The 21,741-nt window shown below is 35.4% G+C and overlaps 3 protein-coding genes across 7 annotated transcripts; 1 reads left to right on the top strand and 2 right to left on the bottom strand.

Moving 5' to 3' along the window:
* Window positions 1–1,112: 1,112 nt before the first annotated feature.
* Window positions 1,113–8,068, bottom strand: LOC107814722 (AP-3 complex subunit sigma). Of its 5 annotated transcripts, XR_012702819.1 has the most exons (11): window positions 7,951–8,068; window positions 7,782–7,824; window positions 7,443–7,504; window positions 7,210–7,306; window positions 6,379–6,449; window positions 5,664–5,755; window positions 5,486–5,565; window positions 3,750–3,840; window positions 3,555–3,650; window positions 3,236–3,329; window positions 1,113–1,558 (listed from the first exon to the last, which is right to left on the bottom strand). XR_012702819.1 is itself a non-coding variant. In XM_075238064.1 (8 exons), the coding sequence occupies exons 1-7, from the start codon at window positions 8,017–8,019 to the stop codon at window positions 5,502–5,504; spliced, it is 498 nt and encodes a 165-aa protein (XP_075094165.1). In that variant the 5' UTR covers window positions 8,020–8,068; the 3' UTR covers window positions 1,113–1,558; window positions 5,486–5,501. The 5 variants fall into 5 exon arrangements, 2 of the variants coding, with proteins under 2 accessions (XP_075094165.1, XP_016495659.1); XR_012702821.1 differs by lacking the exon at window positions 3,750–3,840; XR_012702820.1 differs by lacking the exons at window positions 3,555–3,650; window positions 3,750–3,840.
* A 1,119-nt stretch (window positions 8,069–9,187) lies between these two features.
* Window positions 9,188–12,652, top strand: LOC107814721 (transcription termination factor MTERF2, chloroplastic). Its single transcript, XM_075238063.1, has 6 exons — window positions 9,188–10,023; window positions 10,436–10,844; window positions 11,037–11,252; window positions 11,502–11,609; window positions 11,871–12,145; window positions 12,243–12,652. Exons 1-6 carry the CDS (start codon window positions 9,290–9,292, stop codon window positions 12,556–12,558), a joined length of 2,058 nt encoding a protein of 685 aa, XP_075094164.1. The 5' UTR covers window positions 9,188–9,289; the 3' UTR covers window positions 12,559–12,652.
* Window positions 12,653–13,049: 397 nt separating this feature from the next.
* LOC107814720 (phenylalanine--tRNA ligase alpha subunit, cytoplasmic-like) lies at window positions 13,050–21,391 on the bottom strand. Its single transcript, XM_016640171.2, has 18 exons — window positions 21,155–21,391; window positions 20,805–20,927; window positions 20,452–20,544; window positions 19,199–19,255; window positions 18,975–19,030; window positions 18,752–18,844; window positions 18,018–18,108; window positions 17,862–17,899; window positions 17,688–17,726; window positions 16,963–17,039; window positions 16,805–16,889; window positions 16,610–16,706; window positions 16,423–16,519; window positions 14,832–14,903; window positions 14,581–14,647; window positions 14,379–14,504; window positions 13,428–13,482; window positions 13,050–13,345 (listed from the first exon to the last, which is right to left on the bottom strand). The coding sequence occupies exons 1-18, from the start codon at window positions 21,299–21,301 to the stop codon at window positions 13,295–13,297; spliced, it is 1,464 nt and encodes a 487-aa protein (XP_016495657.1). The 5' UTR covers window positions 21,302–21,391; the 3' UTR covers window positions 13,050–13,294.
* Window positions 21,392–21,741: the final 350 nt, after the last annotated feature.

Below are 21,741 nucleotides of genomic sequence, written 5' to 3'. Positions count from 1 at the left end.
GTTCTAGATTTATATTTAATAATTAAACTTTGAATTTACTCTTTTTTAATTAATTTAGTTGTTAAATGTAAAATATAATTTGCAAGTTTGAACTTGCAAATTATAAGTGCAATTTTTTTTCATCTTCATTGTATTCTATTATCTTAAATTCTTAATGAAATATTCAAATATAAGAACTTTAAAGTCTTTGCATCCTTTATTCAAACACTCTTTTTATAAAATTATTTTTTTGTTTTATATTTTAACTTTAGTTATACAAAATTAAAATTAAAATAAAAAATACACTAACCCGGCCCGACCCGGCCCCTTAGGTCCGGAACCGTTCCGGTTCAATTTTTGACCGGATGGGGCTGGACCCATTAAGCCCGGTTCGTAAAATTCGGAATCCGGCCCTGAACGGTGACCGGCCGGTCACTTTTTTTCTTGACCTGGACCGGCCCAGCTCACCCGTTTGTCACCTTTAGTACGTAGACCTTACCCCTATCTCGTGGAGATAAAGAGGTTGTTTCCCATAGACGTGATCTGTACTCAAATCCAAACAAGAAAAATAGACGTTAGGTAACTTTTTTTCATCTACCTAAGCGTTGGTAAATAAAGTAACGGATAATGTGTTAGTGTAAAGTAATAGGTACTAGGTAAAATAGTCGATTTATATGCAAGTTGGTTCGGATACCGAAATTATTTTTTCTAAAAAAGGTTTGCCCGGTGGTTTTCCATGTACTCGACCTCCCAATTGGTTTGTCTTTGCTTTGAATCAGTTCCCATAAAAAACAAATGTATGGACTTCGAAACATTGTCTCATTTATTTTTTATTTTTGTTCGTTGCGAGATTGGGAGTAAGGCTGCTTATCGGACGGATTGGGCGGTTATTTACTCTTAACGGTTTGGCTTATCGGTTATCGATTTTTAAATGTATTAATCCGCTAGCCACCCGATAAGATATCGGGCGGATTGGTATCGGTTTAGCTATTATCGGGCGGTTATCAGTTTAGTTTTAGTTAATTGAAACTTAACATACTTCAACACAATGTTGGGGAGTACATCCCCGAGACAACAATATAATAAATATTTCTCATACATATATATCAACTAAATTACACCATGAGACCATATTACTAGAATCAAATACTGGATATCAAATACTTCTGTTATCTTCTCATATTACATGTGGATGATAAGGGATTGAGAAGTGCACAGCAGAATATATCAACAGTATCATTTGAACAAATTTCTTACTATTTAAGAAGATGACAAACTGTTAAAAAATAAAAACACAACTTGGTTAACCAATTCGATAATCCAGCTGCGAAGTCCGCTACCATGTCCTCTATCAAGATGATATACTGGCGGGCTTCCATCGAGGCACACTGTTTGATGTCTTATAAACAAATAAATACTTAGTACTCATAGAAGTATGCATGTGATTCTCTTTACTCTATGTTGCTTAATGTATTGTGCAGTGGCACTATAAACTATGGTGATGTTGACAATCAGTTCTTTTTTATCCATAATAGTAGTCAACATTGCTAGCAATGCTAACAAGAAGTTGGTTGCCATCCTGCAAAACATTCAAATTATTAGCAGTTGTTCGTTCGTGCTTATATTGCTTTTTTATTTATTCATGTATTACTATTGTTTATTATGAAACCTCCCACGCTGGTAATAAATAATTGAATCTTTCTTCTAAAGTTTAGAGAGCAACAGTAAACAAGTTCAATAATATGGATAAAAATAAAGTATATATATATATATATATATATATATATATATATATATATATATATATATATTCTTAACGGGTTAACGGATTATCCGTTAAGAAAATTGAATAATCCGCCCCCAAACCGATAAGCCGTTAATAAAAAAAATTTAATCTGTTCCCCGTCCGTTAAACCGTTAACCCGATACCAATAAGCCATTTCAATTCGGTTTTGAACACCCCTAGTCGGGAGAGAAAAGTCGTATACATTTACCAATTTGGTTTGTTTTTTCTTACTATTATTAAATTTTTCTTCAGACTCGTCAAAGAAGATTAAGGGTTGGAAAAAACAAGATATCACAGACAAACACAAAAAGGTCCCACCCAGATTTGAACTCGGGTTACTGGATTCAGAGTCCAATGTCCTGACCACTAGACCACCTTATGTTAGCTGCTTCGGTAAGAATATTTGGACTAATATCTCCTAAAAGTTCATCTGCAAAACACTCTGATCATTTTACAAGTTAAAAAGAACCTCGTGCATTTCGGGTATTTGCCTTCGTGACTTTTTATAGGAGATATTACTCCAAATATTCTTACCTGAAGCAGCTAACACAAGGTACTCCAAATATGCTTTTTTAATTTCAACATTATAAAAAGTCATGAAGGCAAATACCCGAAATGCACGGGGTTCTTTTTAACTTGTAAAATGTTCGAGCGTTTTGCAGAAGAACTTTTAGGAGATATTACTCCAAATATTCTTACCTGAAGCAGCTAACACAAGGTGGCCCCTTGAAATTAAAAAAACATCTTTTTTAGATTTTTTGTGTGTAAAAGATAGATCTTTTATGTGTCCTTTTGTAAAAAAAAAGAAAGAAAAAAAAAAAAAAGGTCATAAAACTAAAAACAAATTTGTAACGAGCCACAAAACCATTTGACTCGTCCATTTCTGAAGTCCTATTATATCATTGACTTGCAATCAAGTTGTTACTCGAGCTTCAAGATTTTAACGTCCGAATGCTTTTCCATTTTCTCGATCAGTTTTAGTTTAGAAAGAAAAAGTCAAAGGTTAACATGCATTTGTTGCGAGTTTATTATATTATACGTTTAAACAGTGATTAACCACATACCCTAGTGTGACTGGAATTACCAATCCACAGGTTGGAGTTAGAGGTGAAGAAACCAAGTAAGTGTTAAATTGAAAACTGTATAGAATAGCCTAGCTACTCTGGTGATAGCCATAAATAGCGTCAATACTAAATACTGTTGCTGAATCATACTCTCCAATTCACTATTGACCCAGCACTCCCTGCAACTTTAATGCATTAAAAAGAAAAATGAATGGTATTGAAGGTTTTGGGCAGAGTGTTACTGCTATTTTAGACTTTAGCCAAAAACCATCTGTAGATGACAGAAATTGATGTTGCCTATGCTTAAGGTTTGTTAAAAAATTTCCAGACAGTTGGACCATAAGCCATAAATTGCCCCTTTTAATTTTGGCTATTGTCTTTATTTTTGAGCTGAGTATTGGAGTACCTCATAGACAGCTAATTGAATGCAAGTCTTATAACATCATGGTTTGTAGAGATATGCAGAGATTTCCGGACCAGCAGACAGGGAAAAAGAAATTCTGCAGTCATAAATTTAGAGTTGGGCTGAATTTAGCTATTGTCAGATCAAGGAGATGAACAATATAAACACATTACAGATCGTACCCAAAAACAAGATTTCATTCTAACTTCTTTTTAATAAGAGTGATATTTGGGTCAGCTTATGCGCATCTAGACTATTTCAAGGTTCAGGTAGGGGTAACTCTGCTAACCAAAGTTTAAACAAATAGGAAGTAATCACTTACCGGTCTTTGTGTCTTTCAAGATTTGAACCCTGTTCTCTCATGGTTTTCACTTGTTTCAATGAATGCTAAGCCACATCCCCTCCTAAGTAATCGTTCCTAGATAAATTTTTTATCTTTAATTCAAAGCTTGGCAACAGATATAAGTTCAATGCTTAAGAACAGGAACCTAATGACACTTTTGTCCAAGGAGCAAACCTGGAACCTGTATCTGTTTAACATTTACCAGCAGTTCTTTGGGAATATGATATAAACAATTTTGCCAATGACCAGCCTGGAGCTATGTGATCTACACACAGGTGCAACACTTCAGTGGTCAAAATTGAAGTGTCATTAGCTTGACTAGCATTCACTCAAAGAAATGAGAAAGGGGTTGAGAGAACAATATTCTCAATTCATCAGAAACAATTCTTTCCACTTAGCTCACCAGAATCACTAACAATATCAATAAAATTCATAAATTTCTTCCTCCAATTTTCTATCTGAAGATTTTCATTAAATGCAAGCTTACCCTCTTTCTCTCAAAACTTGAAGGTAGCAGCACAAACTTTACACAAGCTAAAGTAACACCGTCTTAGGGAACACTGTTAAGGAATCATAAATTTAGCGATAATATACTTGCTATTCTTTTCGTCCAAAATGGCTGCATGTGCTCGTTTTAAATAACTCATCAGTCTGCAGCACGAGCACTGTCAGTACCAGATGCTAATTGAGCTTACAATGTGCATCTTAGAAAAGCTATATGGTGTTTTGGCATCTTCAGGAGATTGAAACCACATTCATAGGCTGAATGTTTTTCAGATAAGTCAAACAACTAGAAGAAATGGAAAAGGAAGACCGACTCTAATTTAAGAAACTAGTGGACTCATCACTAATTGACATGATATGCTAATTAAAACGCACAGAATTGAATAAAAAAGGCAGCCCGGTGCACGAAGCATCCCGCATTCACGCAGGGTCCGGGGAAGGGCCGCACCCTAAGGGGTGTGATGTAGGCAGCCTACCCTAATACAAGCATCAGTGGCTGATTCCACGGCTCGAACCCGTGACCTGTAGGTCACATGGAGACAACTTTACTGTTGCGCTCCCCTTCAAAAGGCACAGAATTGAATGCTCTAAAAAGTTTAATCAAATGTTCTAAAAAGTTTAATTTCCTGAAACTATTTATTGTAAGAAAAAGAATAAAGAAAAAAAAGTTTAGTTTGTTGAAACTAGGGTAAAGGAAGAAGGATGCGTGCAGGCAAAGCATCGAAAAGTATGCTAAGTCCTATAAAAGTTGTTTCTTTTAGGCAATGAGTCATTTAGCAATTGGCTTCATATTGTTTATACGCAGATACCCAGAGACCAAAACCATGTTGTATTCAAATGGCTCGCCATCATGATTTAAAGGCCAAATGCCAGAAATTCCAAATCAAACCATAAGAAGAAGAATAATCTTGTGGTAACATCTACAAGGTCTCGGGACAGATTTCCCTTCCCCAAAATAAGCAAAAAGGAAATCAAAGAGGCACTTCAAACTTATTAATCAACAAAAAATCATCTGTCCATAATGATTTGACATAGTGCACATGCCCCGGGGAGTCTCATTTTCATGTACATGTCAATTTGGTGATGCATGCCACAATGTAACAGATACAACTAGTTAAAAGAAATATCCTTATAGGCACCAAAACACTTTCTTATATTCACTTCAAGTTACTACCATTTTTCCTTTTTCCTCCAAATGGGATAGAACTTCAAACGTCACAACTCACAACTCAACTCCATCGAGAAACGATGAACAGTTCAACTTGAAACCACTGTAACTCTCTGAAAACTCTCGTGTTTCAAGGACCAAAAAGTAATAGTTCAACAACTTGGTTGACAAATACTGCCCAGCTCATGTTCAGCCACTACTGGCTGACTGATTATATGAATTTTCCTACAGTACGTACCACAGTCAAACGTGTGCTATCGACCTTGCCAGCCAGTTATTGATGAAACTCCCATGATTGAATTTGCAGCCCTTTCCATCCTGAACAAGAAAAAACTGTTAGCATCTTGACCTATTTCTGGTGAATAATAAACAAAAGAAAGGAAGAACAAAAGAAAGATAATGGGTGTAGAAAGTACTTAGAGATTTCTTCAACTGCCTTCACCACTTCTGAAGAGTTTGTCTCAAGAACTTGACCTCCCAAAATAATCTCATCTAATACAGCATGCACCTACAAAGCCTCAATACATCAGCAAACTCTCAAACATGAAAATTGAAGTTACTGAAGTTAGGATGTCAATGCTAATAAGAACTTATCGACAGGCCAATCTCTTCTTTGTTCTTGGATAACTTACAACCTATTCCTAAGAAGAGTAGTAGTAGTACTCAAATTCATAAAGTAAAACCTATCAACTGACCTCAAAAGAAGTAAACTCCATGTCTATGATTCACCACCCATCATTTCTTATATCTCAAATCCTTGGTGCATCATAAAATTAACTTGCTCTAAATCTAATAAACTTAAGCATCCCTTCGTTTCTAGAAGGGCCCACTTACTACTAAATCATTTAGCCATGCTTCTTAATCAATGTTATTTTAGGGACAGTTGACTTAGTCCAGTTGAGATTTTTGGCAATTAAGACAGCTCCTGAGGTCTTAAATATTAAGGACACCCGAAGTTTTAGTGCAAGTAACAAACTAAATCACAAGTTTCTCATCCTTGATTATGTCAAATGCAAATAAGACAGTTGTCCTCTGATATAAAACCCAAAGGAATCAGATCTCAGAACAACTGCATGCCTTTAAATGATACATGCTTCGTGATACTAAAACAAAGAGAGATGACCGACTGACCTTGTTAAAATTGAATACTATATCAAGTTCACGTACATTGCTGAAACATTTGTCCATTGCCTCGACAAAAACTGAAATTGTCAACAACATATCAAGGTAGTAAATCTTGGAGGCCGACCATATGTGCATTAAAGTAAAAATCCAATGCTTGGAATATGTTCCGGACTTCTAAACCAGGTTGTTAAATCGTGTTCAGGTATTCCATCATAAGACAATGCAAATGCACACACTTATTATATGAACAAAAACATAGAAAAGATTAGCAGTAACCAATTAATTCCTGCCTTTCCAATGAGACCTATAGACATAGTTCAACTCCCAAAACATTAATGCAGCACTCCGTCCAAATTTTAGATCTTGTTAAAAATTGGTACTGCATAAGCACTTACACAGACATGGATCTCAGACCGCCATAATATATAAAATGCTCTAAGTACATATTTCTTCTCATATACCATATCTGTACTATTTTAGTAAGGGGAGACATGTTTGCTAAAGTTTCTTTACAGCAAGTAGCACTTTTTATTCGGTTTTAGTATTTTGCAGCCAGCCGAAACAAGCAAGAAATCATTTTAAAGCCTCAGGACGAGTTTGTTTCCTCTCAAGAGTTTTGTGCCTGAACTTATCAATACAAAGGAAGAAAAGCAAAAATAGTTCAAAAATCTATCAAAGAAGAGAGATTTAGCTCTTTGAATAACTTAAATATAATTCCTCCTTGGATAATGAATACTCTAACTTCCGCGGTTCTTCCATTAAACAATCTATTTTACTAAATGATAACTTCAAAGTTAAAGGTATCTGAATCGGCATGACCAGAGCCTGAGTATATACCTTGCATGAGATCAAGCATTGCAAGCTCATTTTCGGAGCTGTCAAATATGAATACAATATGTAGTGTGGCATAAGTCTTGTATACAAGCCGAGTATCCTGCATGTGCGGAGGCACAATATGTGAATCTTTCTAGGTTTTTCTTATGTTTTACATGTATTTTGAGGGATAATAAATACAATAAAGAAACCAAACTCAGAGAGATACAGAGAGAGTAGACAGGAAAAACACATACTGATCCAAAGAGGGAATCAACCTTGACGAAGTTGCTTACATTCTCTGCTCTACTGCTTAAAACTGCACTTCAACACAAAATTGTCACAAAAAAAATGATTCAAAAGATATCAACAGTATACAAATCACCACATAGAAAGAAAAAAAATATGAAACTGGCAGTGCCATAGAATCATTTTCTAAAACCTGCCACAGTAAAAATGAAATGGGTTATTATGGAATACAGTTACAACCCAATCAATATGTATAAAGATTCAAAAATTCAATCTTTATTCTTTATTTTTAAAAAAAAAAGACATACTAAAATAAAACGAAGAAAAAAATTAAATGTAAGTAGAACCTCCGAAAATTCTTCGAATAAGCTCTTGTTGTTTCTCTGCAGGCTAACCTTACATTTCAAGTAACAATTGATTTAAGAAAGAAGTAAATTCACAAAAATATAAATAAAAAACGAGCTTTAATATATTGTTCTTCCTTTTTTAAAAGTAAAAGGGTTAAGGGAGACTGACATGATAATCGTAGAATTTGACAAGACGAGGCTTGCCCTTATCATTCATTACGATTACTCCCTTTATCATCCTTTGATTGATTCCAATTTTCAACTGATCGTCTCCTCTGTGACTGCTTCTTAATTGATTCCAATTTTCAACTGATCGTCTCCTCTGTGACTTGCTTCTAAATCTTATGTCTGGTGCTCTTTAAAGTTTTGGTTATTACAGTCACACCCCCAAATTTGGTGAAACGCATATTCAAGCACCAGTTTCTTTTTAGCGTTGCCCAATTGAGTTTTTATGTTTTCTTATTAATTACATGTAACAAAAATATTTCCTATACCTTTCTTTAACATTTCTACCCTGATTTTCTAAATTTGATATGTATTTGAAGTTGTCATGGTTTGGCATTTGGATGACCCAACCTCTTTTTTTTACACATAGGAGATTTACTTTTACACGTAGGAAATCTTTCTTTTACACGTAAGAGATCTAAAAAAGATATTTTCTTAAATTCAACATTGTAAAAGGTCTTGTAGGCCTAAAACCTCCTGATTTTCTAGGTTTGATCCTAGTATTTGGAGTTGTCATGTTTTCGTAGTTAGAAGCCTTTTTTTGTATTTTAATTATCACATAGTATTAACTATGAAGTGAATATATAATAATACACCCAAACAAAAAGTATTTAAGTTGTCAAAAACTTAATACTCACTTTAGTTTAATTATCAATAATTTCACCAATTACTACTTAAAACATATATGATTTCCTAATCTAATTCAAAAAATATTGAAATATAATGCAAACAAAAAATTTACAATGCAATGTGCTCTTTATATTTCAATCGTTAGTTTTAGCTCTTAATCGTACTGTTTTATTTTATACACCACTTTTTAAAAAACGCACATTTCTGTGTCGAATAATTCGTAATTTTAAACTCTCATTTTAATTTTAATGGCATGATCTTATAGCCATAAAAATTGCATAACATATTGAATATCTTAAGTTCTAATGATACCTTTGTACTAAATTTTTTAACATTCTCAATCAAATGTCGACATATATAAGATAAATGGTGAAGGTAATTTATTTCAAATGCGCGAGTGAAATTATAACTACATGTTTGTGAAATGGTAAATACTCACTTCTTCATAGTAAAATAATATTAAATAGCATAATTATCAAGGCGATAATTTGAAAAGCCTTACGATCCCAGGTGCAAATTATATTGTTTTCTCGTACTCAAGTATAGTTTCGACTAACTTCTTGGGCCCCTTCTTCTTTTCACTATTAGCTTTAGCTTAACTATAACGAGATATTTACAGAGCTTTATCCAAATTCGAATTTCCTCCATTGAAGATGCTCTGTGAGCTTCATCACCATCATTTCTCTTTCACTCCACAATCCATAAACCAACATCAAACTACTCTACACACCATTATACACTTCTCTCCAAAAAAACATCGTCTTTTTCCCATTTTTTCCACCCACCACCCCAACCAGCAACCCCGCCACCTTAAAAACCAAGAATCTGATACCAACACCACCACTACCTTAAATAGTGAAAAGGGTATCACTCGAAAACACAATTCAAAATCCTCAGCTGTACTCCTCCGTTACCTCTCATCAAATGATAATAAACCGGAAGCATACCAAGAACCAGTTGCCGGTTCAGCTGAACCGGAGAAGCAAGAATGTGCTGTACTAGAAGAAGATAAAGAGAAGGTTCTAGAAATGTCATTAATAAGGAAAAGAACCCCTCAGTTTCCAGGTTCTATTTATGTTCAATCAAATATTTCCTCTTTGTTTGATTCCAAAAGAGGGAGTGGCTTTAATGATGATGATGATGAGATGTTAATTAAGGCACTTGAGATAAGGAGGAAAGTGACAGTTGAGATTTTTAAAGAAGCAATGAGAAAAGGCAGATTTGGGATTACATATTCGACGAATTTGGTTTCATATTTGGATGATTTTATAGATTTTGTGATGATTCAAGCTGCTTCAATGAAACAAATGCCTGAGTTCTTGGATTCGTCATTCAATGTTCGTGCTAGAGCCTTTATAGATGAGTCCGGTGTCGTGCCAATTGTGAGGTACAACAGATTATGCACATTGAATTTTGACTTCACACATTTTGCTCACTGAGCTCGATAATAAAATCTTATCCTTGCATTATTTTCATTGTAAATAAGACGTTTGGTTTCTGGTATAAACCTCTGCATTAAAAATAGAACTTTTGTTTTACATTACAAGAATCTATATATAAATAATATTTGCATAATTTACGCGTGAGTCTAGGGATAGAATGTAGAATAAGAATATATATCATGAGAATAGTAGGAAAGGTTAGTTTCTTGACTTAAGTATCACAATCTCTGTACGACAATTCATGTACTATTATTCATCAAATAGCAATTTCATGCATTATTTACCGTGTAAGGATCCATGTATTACAAACATTGCATAACTAGTGTGTGAATCAAACTACTCCTACATATCTTGCAGGTGGTTGAAACACAATGCATTGTCATATCCGCAAATTGCAAACCTCATTTGCAAGTCCGGAGGAAATCTTGAATCCATAAGACGTTTGGCTGAGTGGTTGAAGTCGATTCATGTGAAGGGAAGATTTATTGGGCTTGTAATGATTAGATCTAAGGAGAATGTATTAGGTCGGAGCTTGGAAGAATTGGATGAGATCGTTGAGTACTTGGAGAACAAAGGAGTGAAGAGAGATTGGATAGGGTATATTGTAGGCCGATGTCCTGAAATATTGTCCTTCAGCACGGAAGAACTAGAGTCCCGTACAAAGTTCTATTTTGATATGGGAATGGATGAGAAGGATTTTGGAACAATGGTTTTTGACTATCCTAAGGTGATTGGCTACTTCTCTATGGAAGAGATGAACCAAAAGGTGTCTGCTTTAACTCATTTCCTCCCAATATTCATTGATATATATGCTTTCTTGTGTTTTCCCTTTGTGGTGTAAAATGAACTGAAGAATCATCTAATTAATGTTTACGGCATGTCACTTGGGTGATTTAAATTTTAGACTGCAAGCTTATATTCCCAATTTTTTCTTGGTGAAACATGACTCTTCATTCAGGTTGCATATCTTAAGGAGTTTGGCCTCAGCAATGAAGATGTTGGAAGATTATTAGCTTTTAAACCGCATTTGATGGGTTGTGGTATTGAAGAAAAGTTCAAGCCTCTTGTCAAGTACTTTTATTACCTAGGGATTTCGAAAGACGGTATGAGAAGAATTCTAGTTACCAGGCCGGTGCTATTCTGTGTTGATTTCGAGAACACCATTGTGTCTAAGGTATGTTTTGGCTTGTGTGAAGCTACATTAGGTGTCGGGGCATCAACATACAAGTACTTAAACCTCGATCTATGAGGCAACTCAGTCTTTTCGCAATAATTTGAAGTTTTTGTTGGCAACCCAAACTTCTGTAGTGCATTTTATCCCTTCAAACCAGAACGATATAACTAGAATTTCTTTTTTGCTTTAAGATATCTCCTTTCCCTTTTCGTTTTCCTTGCTAATGACTTGCCTTCTCAATTACTGAAGGTTCAATTCTTACGAGACATAGGTGTCCAACAAGATGCTATTGGCAATGTGCTAGTCAGGTTTCCCAGGTTACTCACTTTCAGCCTCTACAAGAAGATACGTCCAGTGGTCCGTTCATTTCCCTTTTCTGACTCTGTATATTTCATCCGAATTGTTTAAACAATGTTGGCCCTCTGTCGTTCTAGTAAATATTTGGTGATAGTGCCATGCCTATAATGGATCACATGAAGAAACTAAGTCGTGTTTTAGGAATCAGAGCAACTATACAGCTCTATCTCGTTAATGCTGTGTTGTTGGTTACATCTGTTTACGGACTGCTTACTACTTAAGAGTCGGAGCACAACTGATATTGGATTGGCTATCTTATAGGTCATATTCCTTTTGACAAAAGCTGGTGTCTCCCAGAAAAATATTGGAAAGGTGATAGCTCTAGGACCAGAGCTTCTAGGATGCAGCATTGCCAATAAATTGGATCACAATGTGAAGTATTTTCTTTCCCTGGGTATAACTCTCAGACAATTAGGTGAAATGGTTGCTGATTTTCCAATGCTACTAACATACAATATAGACATCCTTCGCCCCAAGTATCGTTATTTGCGACGGATGATGGTTCGGCCTTTGCAGGATCTTATTGAATTTCCAAGGTATTTCGCATATGTCCTTCCAATTTTATTTTATTTTTTAACGATAAAGTGCAGTATGCTATACGTTATTCTGCTGAAAGTGACATCTATTTTGCAGGTTTTTCAGCTATTCACTCGACGAAAGAATAGTTCCTAGACACAAGATTATGGTGGAGAATCGTATAAACTTCAAGCTTCGGTATATGTTGGCAAGCACAGATGATGAATTTAAACAGAGGGTTCATGCTGCTGTTGAAAGACGCTTAAGATTTGAATCCGGTGTCATAGATGATAAGGAGGCAGATACTCAAATCGATTGCTCCATCGAAAAGTTGCCTTTTGATTTTCAAACAGCTGAGATACTAGAAGAAAACGCAGATCTCTCATCTGATTACAAAGATTTACCTACTGCACATATTCAGAATTCTGCATAACATACAAAAATTGCATATAGAATTGTGATATAATTTGTTACGTACTTTTTTTCTTTCTTATTTGGTAGTTTAATAGGGATAATATTACTCAGCACATGCCCTTGAAAGATTTTGGATCTGAGATCACTAGATAACAGATTAACTACTTCTGTCAATCTAAGCCTGATATTTAAGATGGAATATTAGAAACTTAGAAAGTTTTCACTGCATCTTAGGTAGCAGGTAATTCGAGTGCGCCACTCACCAAGAGAATTGCATTAATGCAAACCTTTTAGTTGTCACTGTTAAATTGTACCAGTTATGCCTTTACTCTTATAGTTTGACGAACAAATAAAATTAACTATATGTTTGCTGCATAAAAGAGTTTGCAAGAAGTAGATCTGCGAGCTATGATATGTTCACCCGCAATCTAAGCAACCCCGGATTGCACAAAGTTTGCTAATCTGGTTCAAATTCATGATTATACAAGCAAGTATTATGAGGGGATTAAATGAGTCAAAATCCAAACTTGAATACAGCTTCCATCCATTTAAAATATATTCTTCACATTTGTATCAACAATCTCAACTGTATGTAGAAAATTGTCCATCTACAATAAATTCCGGTGAAAGTTGTCCCACTGTAAAACAAAAAATGACCTCAACTAGCTGGCCCTGCAGAAAAAATCTATCTCAAAACAATCAAGCATGTCGACGCGTGATAGAATGGACCCACAAGTCGAGAATGGTATGAGTTACTAAAGTCCAAGCCGGCATATTGGATTCTTTTTGAGTTCAGCTAGATCCACCTGCAAAAACCAACAGGAAGGTCAAACATTGGCATTGCTGAGAAATCCTACCAAAATATAGTTGATTATGTGCCAATTATACCTTGGGACCAAAAAGATCTCTGATGTTGTCATATCCATAGAGAATCATGGTAGGCCTGGTGCACGAATACAAGCAAAATAAGCTTCCATGAAGCATGTGTTCATAAATTTATTTACATGGAATGAGCAATATAAACAGAGCATGTAATTAGCATAAGTCATATGTGTAATAGATCTTACGCCACCGGTCAGGTTTTTCAAATTATAGATACATCCTTGTCAACTGATCAACCCACATGCAAGCAGAGAATTTTCATCCAAACCAACAAAGAGACCATCTACCCTCCCTCATGATTACTCAACTACGACCAGCTAATCAGGGTACTATAAAACTACCAACCCGTAGTTGTTCCTTTTCTCTCTCCCCCTCCTTCCCCTGCACCACTCTTCTCTTTCCATCTCAAGACATTACCAAGAGCTGCAAACAACTGCAGCAACTACACCAAAGCCAGAGGACTTACATTCAGAAACTATCGCACGCATTGCATGAGAGCACCTTAGTCATTGAGGCTTTGAAGTGTTCAGCAGTAAACAATTTGAGTACCATTAAAACCAAACTGACACCTTCTTTTACTCTTGCGACCCACTTCTGTTATGCCACAAATCTCTCCAACTTGCTATTAAACATGTAAATGATCCAAGGTTTTGAGACTAGAACTTTTCTATTTGATTTGAATAGTCACATGTTCGCACAAATAAGATGAATCATAGATACAAATTAACTTTGTGATCTTTCTTGCTACAGTCAGTGCTTTCAGGTAATATGGCTAATGAAAACAACGAATGCAAGTGTTCTTTTACTATGGTTATCAGTTTTCCTGACCGGTTAATTATTATTAAGTTTAAACATGAAAACAACTCACAACTCCATCAACATCACCAGCAATATAAGTACACAGCTAATTATTAAAATTTATAAATAAGAACATGATGCTGCTAACAGTTTGTGTACCTCTCAAGCGAAAGACCCCAGGCAATAACCCGAACATCTTCTGGAAGCCCCATGGGAAGCAGCATTTCAGGCCTAAACATACCAGAATTTCCAACTTCTATCCACTTCTGTAAACCTTCATGGTAGCTGACAAAACAAAAGAAAATGAAATTAATGCTGAGTTGAAAATTTGTGCATTCGCGTCACATATACTACTACAAACCTGAAAATTTCCATGCTGGGCTCAGTATAAGGATTATAAGCAGGTTTGAACCGAAGCTTGGACATTCCTGTAATTAGAAAAAGAAAAGAAATGTTAAATTAGCCCTCTCAAAGTTAGAAAGTCATGTAATTGAGTTGGACATGATGTTGCTGCAAGCTCTATCTTTTGTGTGAAACCCAAAACTTGATGCAGACATTTCTGTACCAAAAATAGAACACAAGCAAGAATACAGCATAGTGTTGATTGGTTACCTAGACGAGAAAAGAAGTCATGAAGAACACCAATCAGGTCACCAAGAGTAAGTCCACGATCACATATTAAGCCTGGAATGAGAAACAATGACAAAGAGTTCATGCAACTGTTAACAGGAACAGAACGCAGATGAAGAACAAGACATACTTGAACAATTACCAAACACAACATAGTTTCACACAGTATCATGTTTGAATATGAAAAGATAGCTATAGATGACCTATTTACACTACAGAATTTACACAGATGCAGAAACATGTTTCAGAAGTATGTGGACTAAAGGCTGCTTTTTGTAATTTTCTGTACCATCTTGGTAGCTTATTAATAAAATTTTACCTTATCAAGAAAAAAATATGTAGAATAAATCTAACTCAGGCTTCTGCTAATGCCAGTGTTAAACTCAACTTGGTAAGAGATCAATATGCTTTCAGTCTGATAGCATGTCAAGAAAGGTTAGCAGACCAACTGTACAGTCACTCAGTAAGTCATATAACATTCAAACATGAAATCTAAAAATAAAAACAAAGGTGAAATGACTTGCTAATTGAAAAAAGAAAGATCTTTTAGCTGGTAGACAGAATAGTTTCAGACTTTCAGTAACTTCCCAACCTTAGACGGAAGCTCCAACCCCACCCCCCAAATAAATCCTCTTCTTGGGAGCAGAAGATGTCAAAAACTCAGTAAGTTCACAAATCACAACTAAGAAAAAAATATCGAGCCCTAAATTCTATTCCCGCAATGTAGTACCTATCACCTGTCAGCTATGAAGCAAATACACCAAGTATAAAGCCAAATTTTGGCATCGTACTAATATATAGTACAACGAAAATAGTATCAAAAAGTCTTTGAATTATTGGAGATTGTGTACTTTTGGTTTACGACATAAAATTCTGCATTGCTAATTTAAGCTTTGCATAACTAACACACCTAGTTTTCGGCATAAAACTATTGATAACAAATGCAGTGTTTGGTATGTCTTAACCATGCATTACTAACACAACTTATGCGAGAATTTATGTATTATTTTATGCTTGAAAAAATAGAATAAGAAATACATGTATAAGCATATCTAAAGACAAAAGCCCTTTAAGTAGACAATCTCTACATAATTTATTTATTTTTTTAATCAGGAATCTCTAGATAACAATTGACGTAACAATCATTGTATTATTATTCACCATATAGCAATTCCTACATTATTATTCACCTAAATATCCTTGTAATATAATATTTTTATAACTAGTCCGTGAACCAAACTGATCCCTAGTTGTGATACGTGAAGGTAATTGCTCTTTGATAATGGGGTGTCAGTCTGTCAGGGTAAGTGATAGAAATACTTGGACCTACCTTGCCAACTTAAAACAGAAAGAAACCAAGCAATGCATCATACAGTATCTAAAGGAAGGCTCATCATAATTCTACCATGAGGAACACAGCCAATTGACAAATCAGTTTTGCAGGCACTTCAAGGACCAGTCTCTATTCTAAGCTTAAGGTGTGGTACCATAGAAGCAGCAAGAGCAGAAAAAATATATATCAAGGAACCCGTAAAATATGGATGCGACACAAAATTGAATAATTATAAGTAACCTTCTATCTGGTGAAATTCAGCAAGATGTGTCTTATCAACTGCTTCATTTCTGAAAACACGATCAATAGAATAGTATTTCTTGGGGGTGAACGGCTCCTGCAATAAGATGTCATACGGATAATTAAAAACCTCACTATGTAGAATATACATGAAATATTGATTCTGGATATGGCGAGCGATTCGGACCTGAGCTAATGCACACAACATTCTTGACGAAACAGCAGTAGTATGTGTCCGCAAAAGATTCTTGTTTGCTTCCTCTCTTTTCCAATCACACCCATATCTAAGCAAGAAGCATCATTAAATACTGTACGTGGGTGTCAAAACCTTGACACAAATGTGGGTGACACTGAATTCAGGATCAGCAGTATTATACCATACCCCCTAGATTGGTAACCACCAGATTCATGAACTTGTTTTACGCGCTCAACATAATCTTCTGGAAGCATCTTTGTAGTGGAAGGTACTACAAAAGTCAAACAAATAGTTCATTAGAAGAGTATCGGATGAAGTGGATAAAATGTAAAAGTCAAACTAACCTTTCAAAAAGAATGTATCATGGGAATCACGGGCAGGGTGCTGTTGTGGCTGGAAAAGTGCATCAAAGTTCCAAAAACTGCAAGTATGATCAGCCACATTGATGTAACTTCTTTCAGGACTAAGACAAAAAGTAATTCTTGAAATTTTTTACAGGGAAGAAAATGACAGTGCACAAAATCACCACTAAGTATATATCAGAGAAGAATCACATGTAAATGGTATACCGTGTATGATGGCAAGTGAACTTTAAGGTTTAGTATCAATTTAAGTTTGAAAGGTCTTTTTCTTAAAGGAGTTTGAGCTTGAAAGCTCATGAGTGTTCAGTAGCTATAGTTTACCATCTATGTTCAACAAATTTGATTGTTCACCAACAGAAGCTCATGAATGTTAAACATGAAAAAATAGTACCAGTATTTGGCAAATGCTTTACAGCAGAAAGAGATAAGGTACTTTGAGACTGCCTTATGTACTAGGAACTTTAGCAAGTAAAATGACAATAGCCAAAACATGCAGTTCTAATTGAGAACAAAGTAGGATTTTTATTCAAATATTTACATATCAACCTCTTCACTAGATCCATGCGAAGGAAATGTCAGTCGGCTCCATTTATTTGGACAAAAGGAAAATAACCTAACAACCCTTTTCTTTGGGAATTCTATCTATTCCCTCGATTATAACAGGCTCACTTGTATTAGGAAAAAACTAACAGAGGATAATAGCTTACCTGCTTTCAACATAATTATTTGTTGGCATCTCCTCAAACCTGCAATCATAGTCCACAACAAAGAACTCCCAAATAAATAACTGAATATATACATCGACACATTCATCCACACACATATTCATGCATATATACAGCATCCACATATAGACACGGGAAAAGGTCATTTAGCCCTACCCCATATTAAGAAAAACCATTTGTATCTGCCGCCTAACCTGCAACAAGATGGTATCATTTTATCAACACATGAGGGAAGGCATTCTGGCCTCAGTTGGTTAACAGAACAAAATTAATTTAAACAACCAATAATGAGAAATGGAACCAAAAACATGCCTTGAGCAATGGATGAAGATAGCCACCTTCAACTGGCTGACCTTTAGCACTGAAGTTGTACTCTTTAAATTCCAATTCCTTCCAGTCACCCCTTCAAAGGAACAAGCAATTAGAACTAAACCAATTTTTATTTTCTCAAGTGGACCCTTGCACTCTTTAAGTAAACTAAAACCAATTTTTATTTTCTCTAGTGGACCCTTGCACTCTTTAAGTAAACTATGATATGTTACATTAGCATTGGGGTTTATATAGGTCATGGTACAATTAGCCTATGCCTAGACCTACATACAAACATAAAATGTCTCTTTTTCCGGCCGGGTACTGTATTATTATATAAGGCACATAGGGGCCAGCGCAAGACCCATCACCCACCCAGCCTTGGAAATTGATACAAATTCCCTATTCAGGCATATTCAGAAGCTTTAGGTTTGCAAACTGTCACATTCCAAAATACTAGTTTTTCCAATAATTTAACTAGAGTTGAACGCATAACTGAAGAGACCTAGTTATCTTTTTATGAGGCAAATCCTCACCTATTGACACATGTACTGAAATAAATAAGAAATGGAAATAAATTTCAGTCCAAGTTCCAAGGCACACATTTTTTAACTCGAGCAGCAACCAAAAATCAACTGTGAGAAAAACAACTCCATCAGTTAATTTATTAAACATTTACTAAAAGCAACTTCCAAATAATATCTATTCTTCCCAGAGAAAACGAGTCAGAAAATTACCTCTGTAAGTTTTCCCGAGTGAGATCAGTAGCTGCTCTTTTCCTTTTAGGAGCATAATTAGGACCTTTTCTTACTGAGTTTCCTTTCCAAACCCTAATTGTAAACATCAACTGCATAGTTAGGACCTTTTAGTGCATATTTAAGAACCAGCATTTTACCACGTATTAGGAAAATTGTAAAAAATCAAGTGCTGGCGAAAGGAATTTGAAGGGTAGATAATTACTGCTGAGTTATTAGTTTTCTTCGCTTTAGAGCATCGATATCCTCCTGATTGACAGCCTGCAATGCATTGCTTGTTAAAGACAAATTGATTAACTATGACATAGTCAACTAGCGACAAAACCATAACTGGCTTGCTGGGTGGGAGGAGAGACAATAGTAAAGATGAAGGGCGAGTAAAAAGTGAAGGTTGGGGATAAGATGATCACTGAATACAGATTTATATACCTCGCCATTTTGTATCCGCAAGAGCAAATTTTTAACTTTGTCATCAGCATGTTGGACCTACATGAAGTTAACAAATAGACTAAAGAGTGGATCCCCGTAAAAAGTATAAAAAGAAGCACATGTAGAAGTCAACTTCACTTGCTGCTTCTGCATTAAAGTTCACAGAGACCTTATTCAACAGATAAGAAAAGAAACAGTAAAACAAAAGAGCAACGTGCTATAGATAGCTAGATGGCAAACAATAAAGAGGAATAAACATAGAAGGAGAAAAAGAAAATTTCAGGAACCACCACAAGGGAAGTTGAGGGACAGCTACTGAGCTACAGTTTAATAGTGCTGAATGTATGCTAGCAATGGTGCTTTATTATCGCAAAAGAACTGGTATTAAGCAAGTAATAAGGGATTTTTCAGGCCTTCATAATCATTGTGAGGCATGAGGGGTAATATTCCTGTTTATTTGGCTATCCTTAGCAAGCGCCACAGGGGACCAAGGAATAGATAAACTGTTATTCATCAGTTTAACAAGATAACAGGATGAAACAAGTCCATTTATCTTCCCTCTACTTCTTCTTCCTTTTTTTTTTTTTTTGGAGGGGGAGGAATAGTCCATTTACAGAGAAAGATGTTTTCTAGTGGAAGGGTCAGCACTCAGCAATAGACTTCCAACCATTTAGCTCTTGAAAGTAATGGCGCCACTTGGGTCCTAATCTTCAGGAAGATTGTAGAGATACATTTTTGCACTTACAGGCTCAAGGAGAAGAACTCTAGTAGATTATAATGGTGTTAAAGGTGTTCAAAACTTTAAGTAGAGGTGAGTTTGAAATTCATCTTTTTTGTATAAAGTAAGGTAATTTATTAATGTTTAGTACCAAGAAGCTATTGCAGAGGTGGAAAAGATCAATATATGATAACAGGTGAGGTTGAAAATAAAATTAAAGTTGCAAGAGAGCAACGCTACTGCTACCTATCAAAATGAAGAGTGTGGACGAGTTTACCGGTTGAGAAGCAGAGACAACAACTCAACTCTGAATGAGAGACGAGCAAGCAACAAAGAAGGAAAGCTCAAACAAGGGAATAAACTTTTGCTACCAAGAGGGAGAAACTTTTTGTTTTGGGGGAAGGGTTGGAACCAAGGTACAGGTTTTTTATCAAGAACAAAGGTACAGTTTTTAATCCAACTAAACAAAATGCAGATGATAGAAATATAGCGGAGGACAAGGGAAAGTAAACTCTTGTGTGTTTGCCTACTGTACCTTCCTTGAAACGTGGGTCTTCGCCATCTCCACCCACTTATTCTTTATAGCTTGCTGACAACCAATTTTATAAACTGCAGGAACAAACTTTTTCTGCATCCAGATAATCGCATTTAGTCAAGAGAGAGTTTCACTAAACAATGAACACATATAACAAAAAACTGCTAGTTTGATGAATCTTTCTTTAAATTATTACAACTTTCCTTTCTTTTCTTTTTTTGGAATTTTCATATTTTGCCCGTTATAATTCTGTTCTGTTTGATATTTAAAATGGATCATGAAAATCACTTAGTAAAATAACTTAATTCTTTCTTTGATGTAAAATGAACAAGAAATTAAAAACCAAGAATAACCTGCAAGTCCTCGCGTGCAATTCCCTCCGGTGGCACTACTGAGAAAAGCTGGAATTCCGGAGAACCTACGGCAGCATAGGTTTTCCCCTCTTCAGTAAGCACCCATCTCTCTCTCCTAATATCCTGCACAAGTCAATAAATTCAAACATCGTCTCACATTCGTGAAAGCTATTTCCCGATGTTTCGTACAGATGTTATATACATAAAGAGACAATTTACAAAACAGCCTCATTCATTCTATTCAAAGTGTAGGATGAAAAATAAGATAAGAATTTTCCTCAACTTGTCCGTGGTCCAGGACATGTTAGCTTTCTAATAACTTTAAAACAATTAAATCAATAACTAAGCACCTGAGCATCAACAAGCCTAAATCCATTAAGGCTGCGAATGACATTGACGATCTCATCGTGGGCGAAACAATGTTCATCGGCGAATTTTCCACTATCAGAAATCTCATCATTCTTCTCAAGAAAAGCTAGAATGGCGTCTTCAGCCATATTCTTTGTAGGGTTTTGCTGTTTTGCTATCCTTGTCCCAGCAGCGGTTATATTCCTTTTTCCAATTTGGTCCCGCAAACTAACGGAAGTTAAAATTTGACAAAATCAAACTAGTGTGTTTTGAATGTGGTGTTTCTTATTTTGTTCCCTAGTCCTTTCTTGTGTTAAAAATTTTAAATAAGTAATATTTATGATATAAATGTTTTGAGTTTATATATTATTTTTTTCGCTTGTAGCTATATGTTTTTTTTAATACTTTTTTTTTTTAATGTAGCTATATGTTGAATGACATCCAATGCCTCAAAAATTTAAGGGTTATTCAGCAACAACCGTCAATTAATAGTTAGAGCCTAAAATCAGTTTCAAAGATGAAGTCGAATGGACAATAGGTGAAAATTCATATACTATAGAGGAGGTTAAGTTATCTGAAAGATCCTTAT

The sequence above is a fragment of the Nicotiana tabacum genome, chromosome 19 (genome assembly GCF_000715075.1).
Source record: "Nicotiana tabacum cultivar K326 chromosome 19, ASM71507v2, whole genome shotgun sequence".
Classification (NCBI taxonomy): domain Eukaryota; kingdom Viridiplantae; phylum Streptophyta; class Magnoliopsida; order Solanales; family Solanaceae; genus Nicotiana; species Nicotiana tabacum.
Note: the sequence above shows the minus strand (reverse complement) of the source record. Positions and strands in the feature narration are given on the sequence as shown.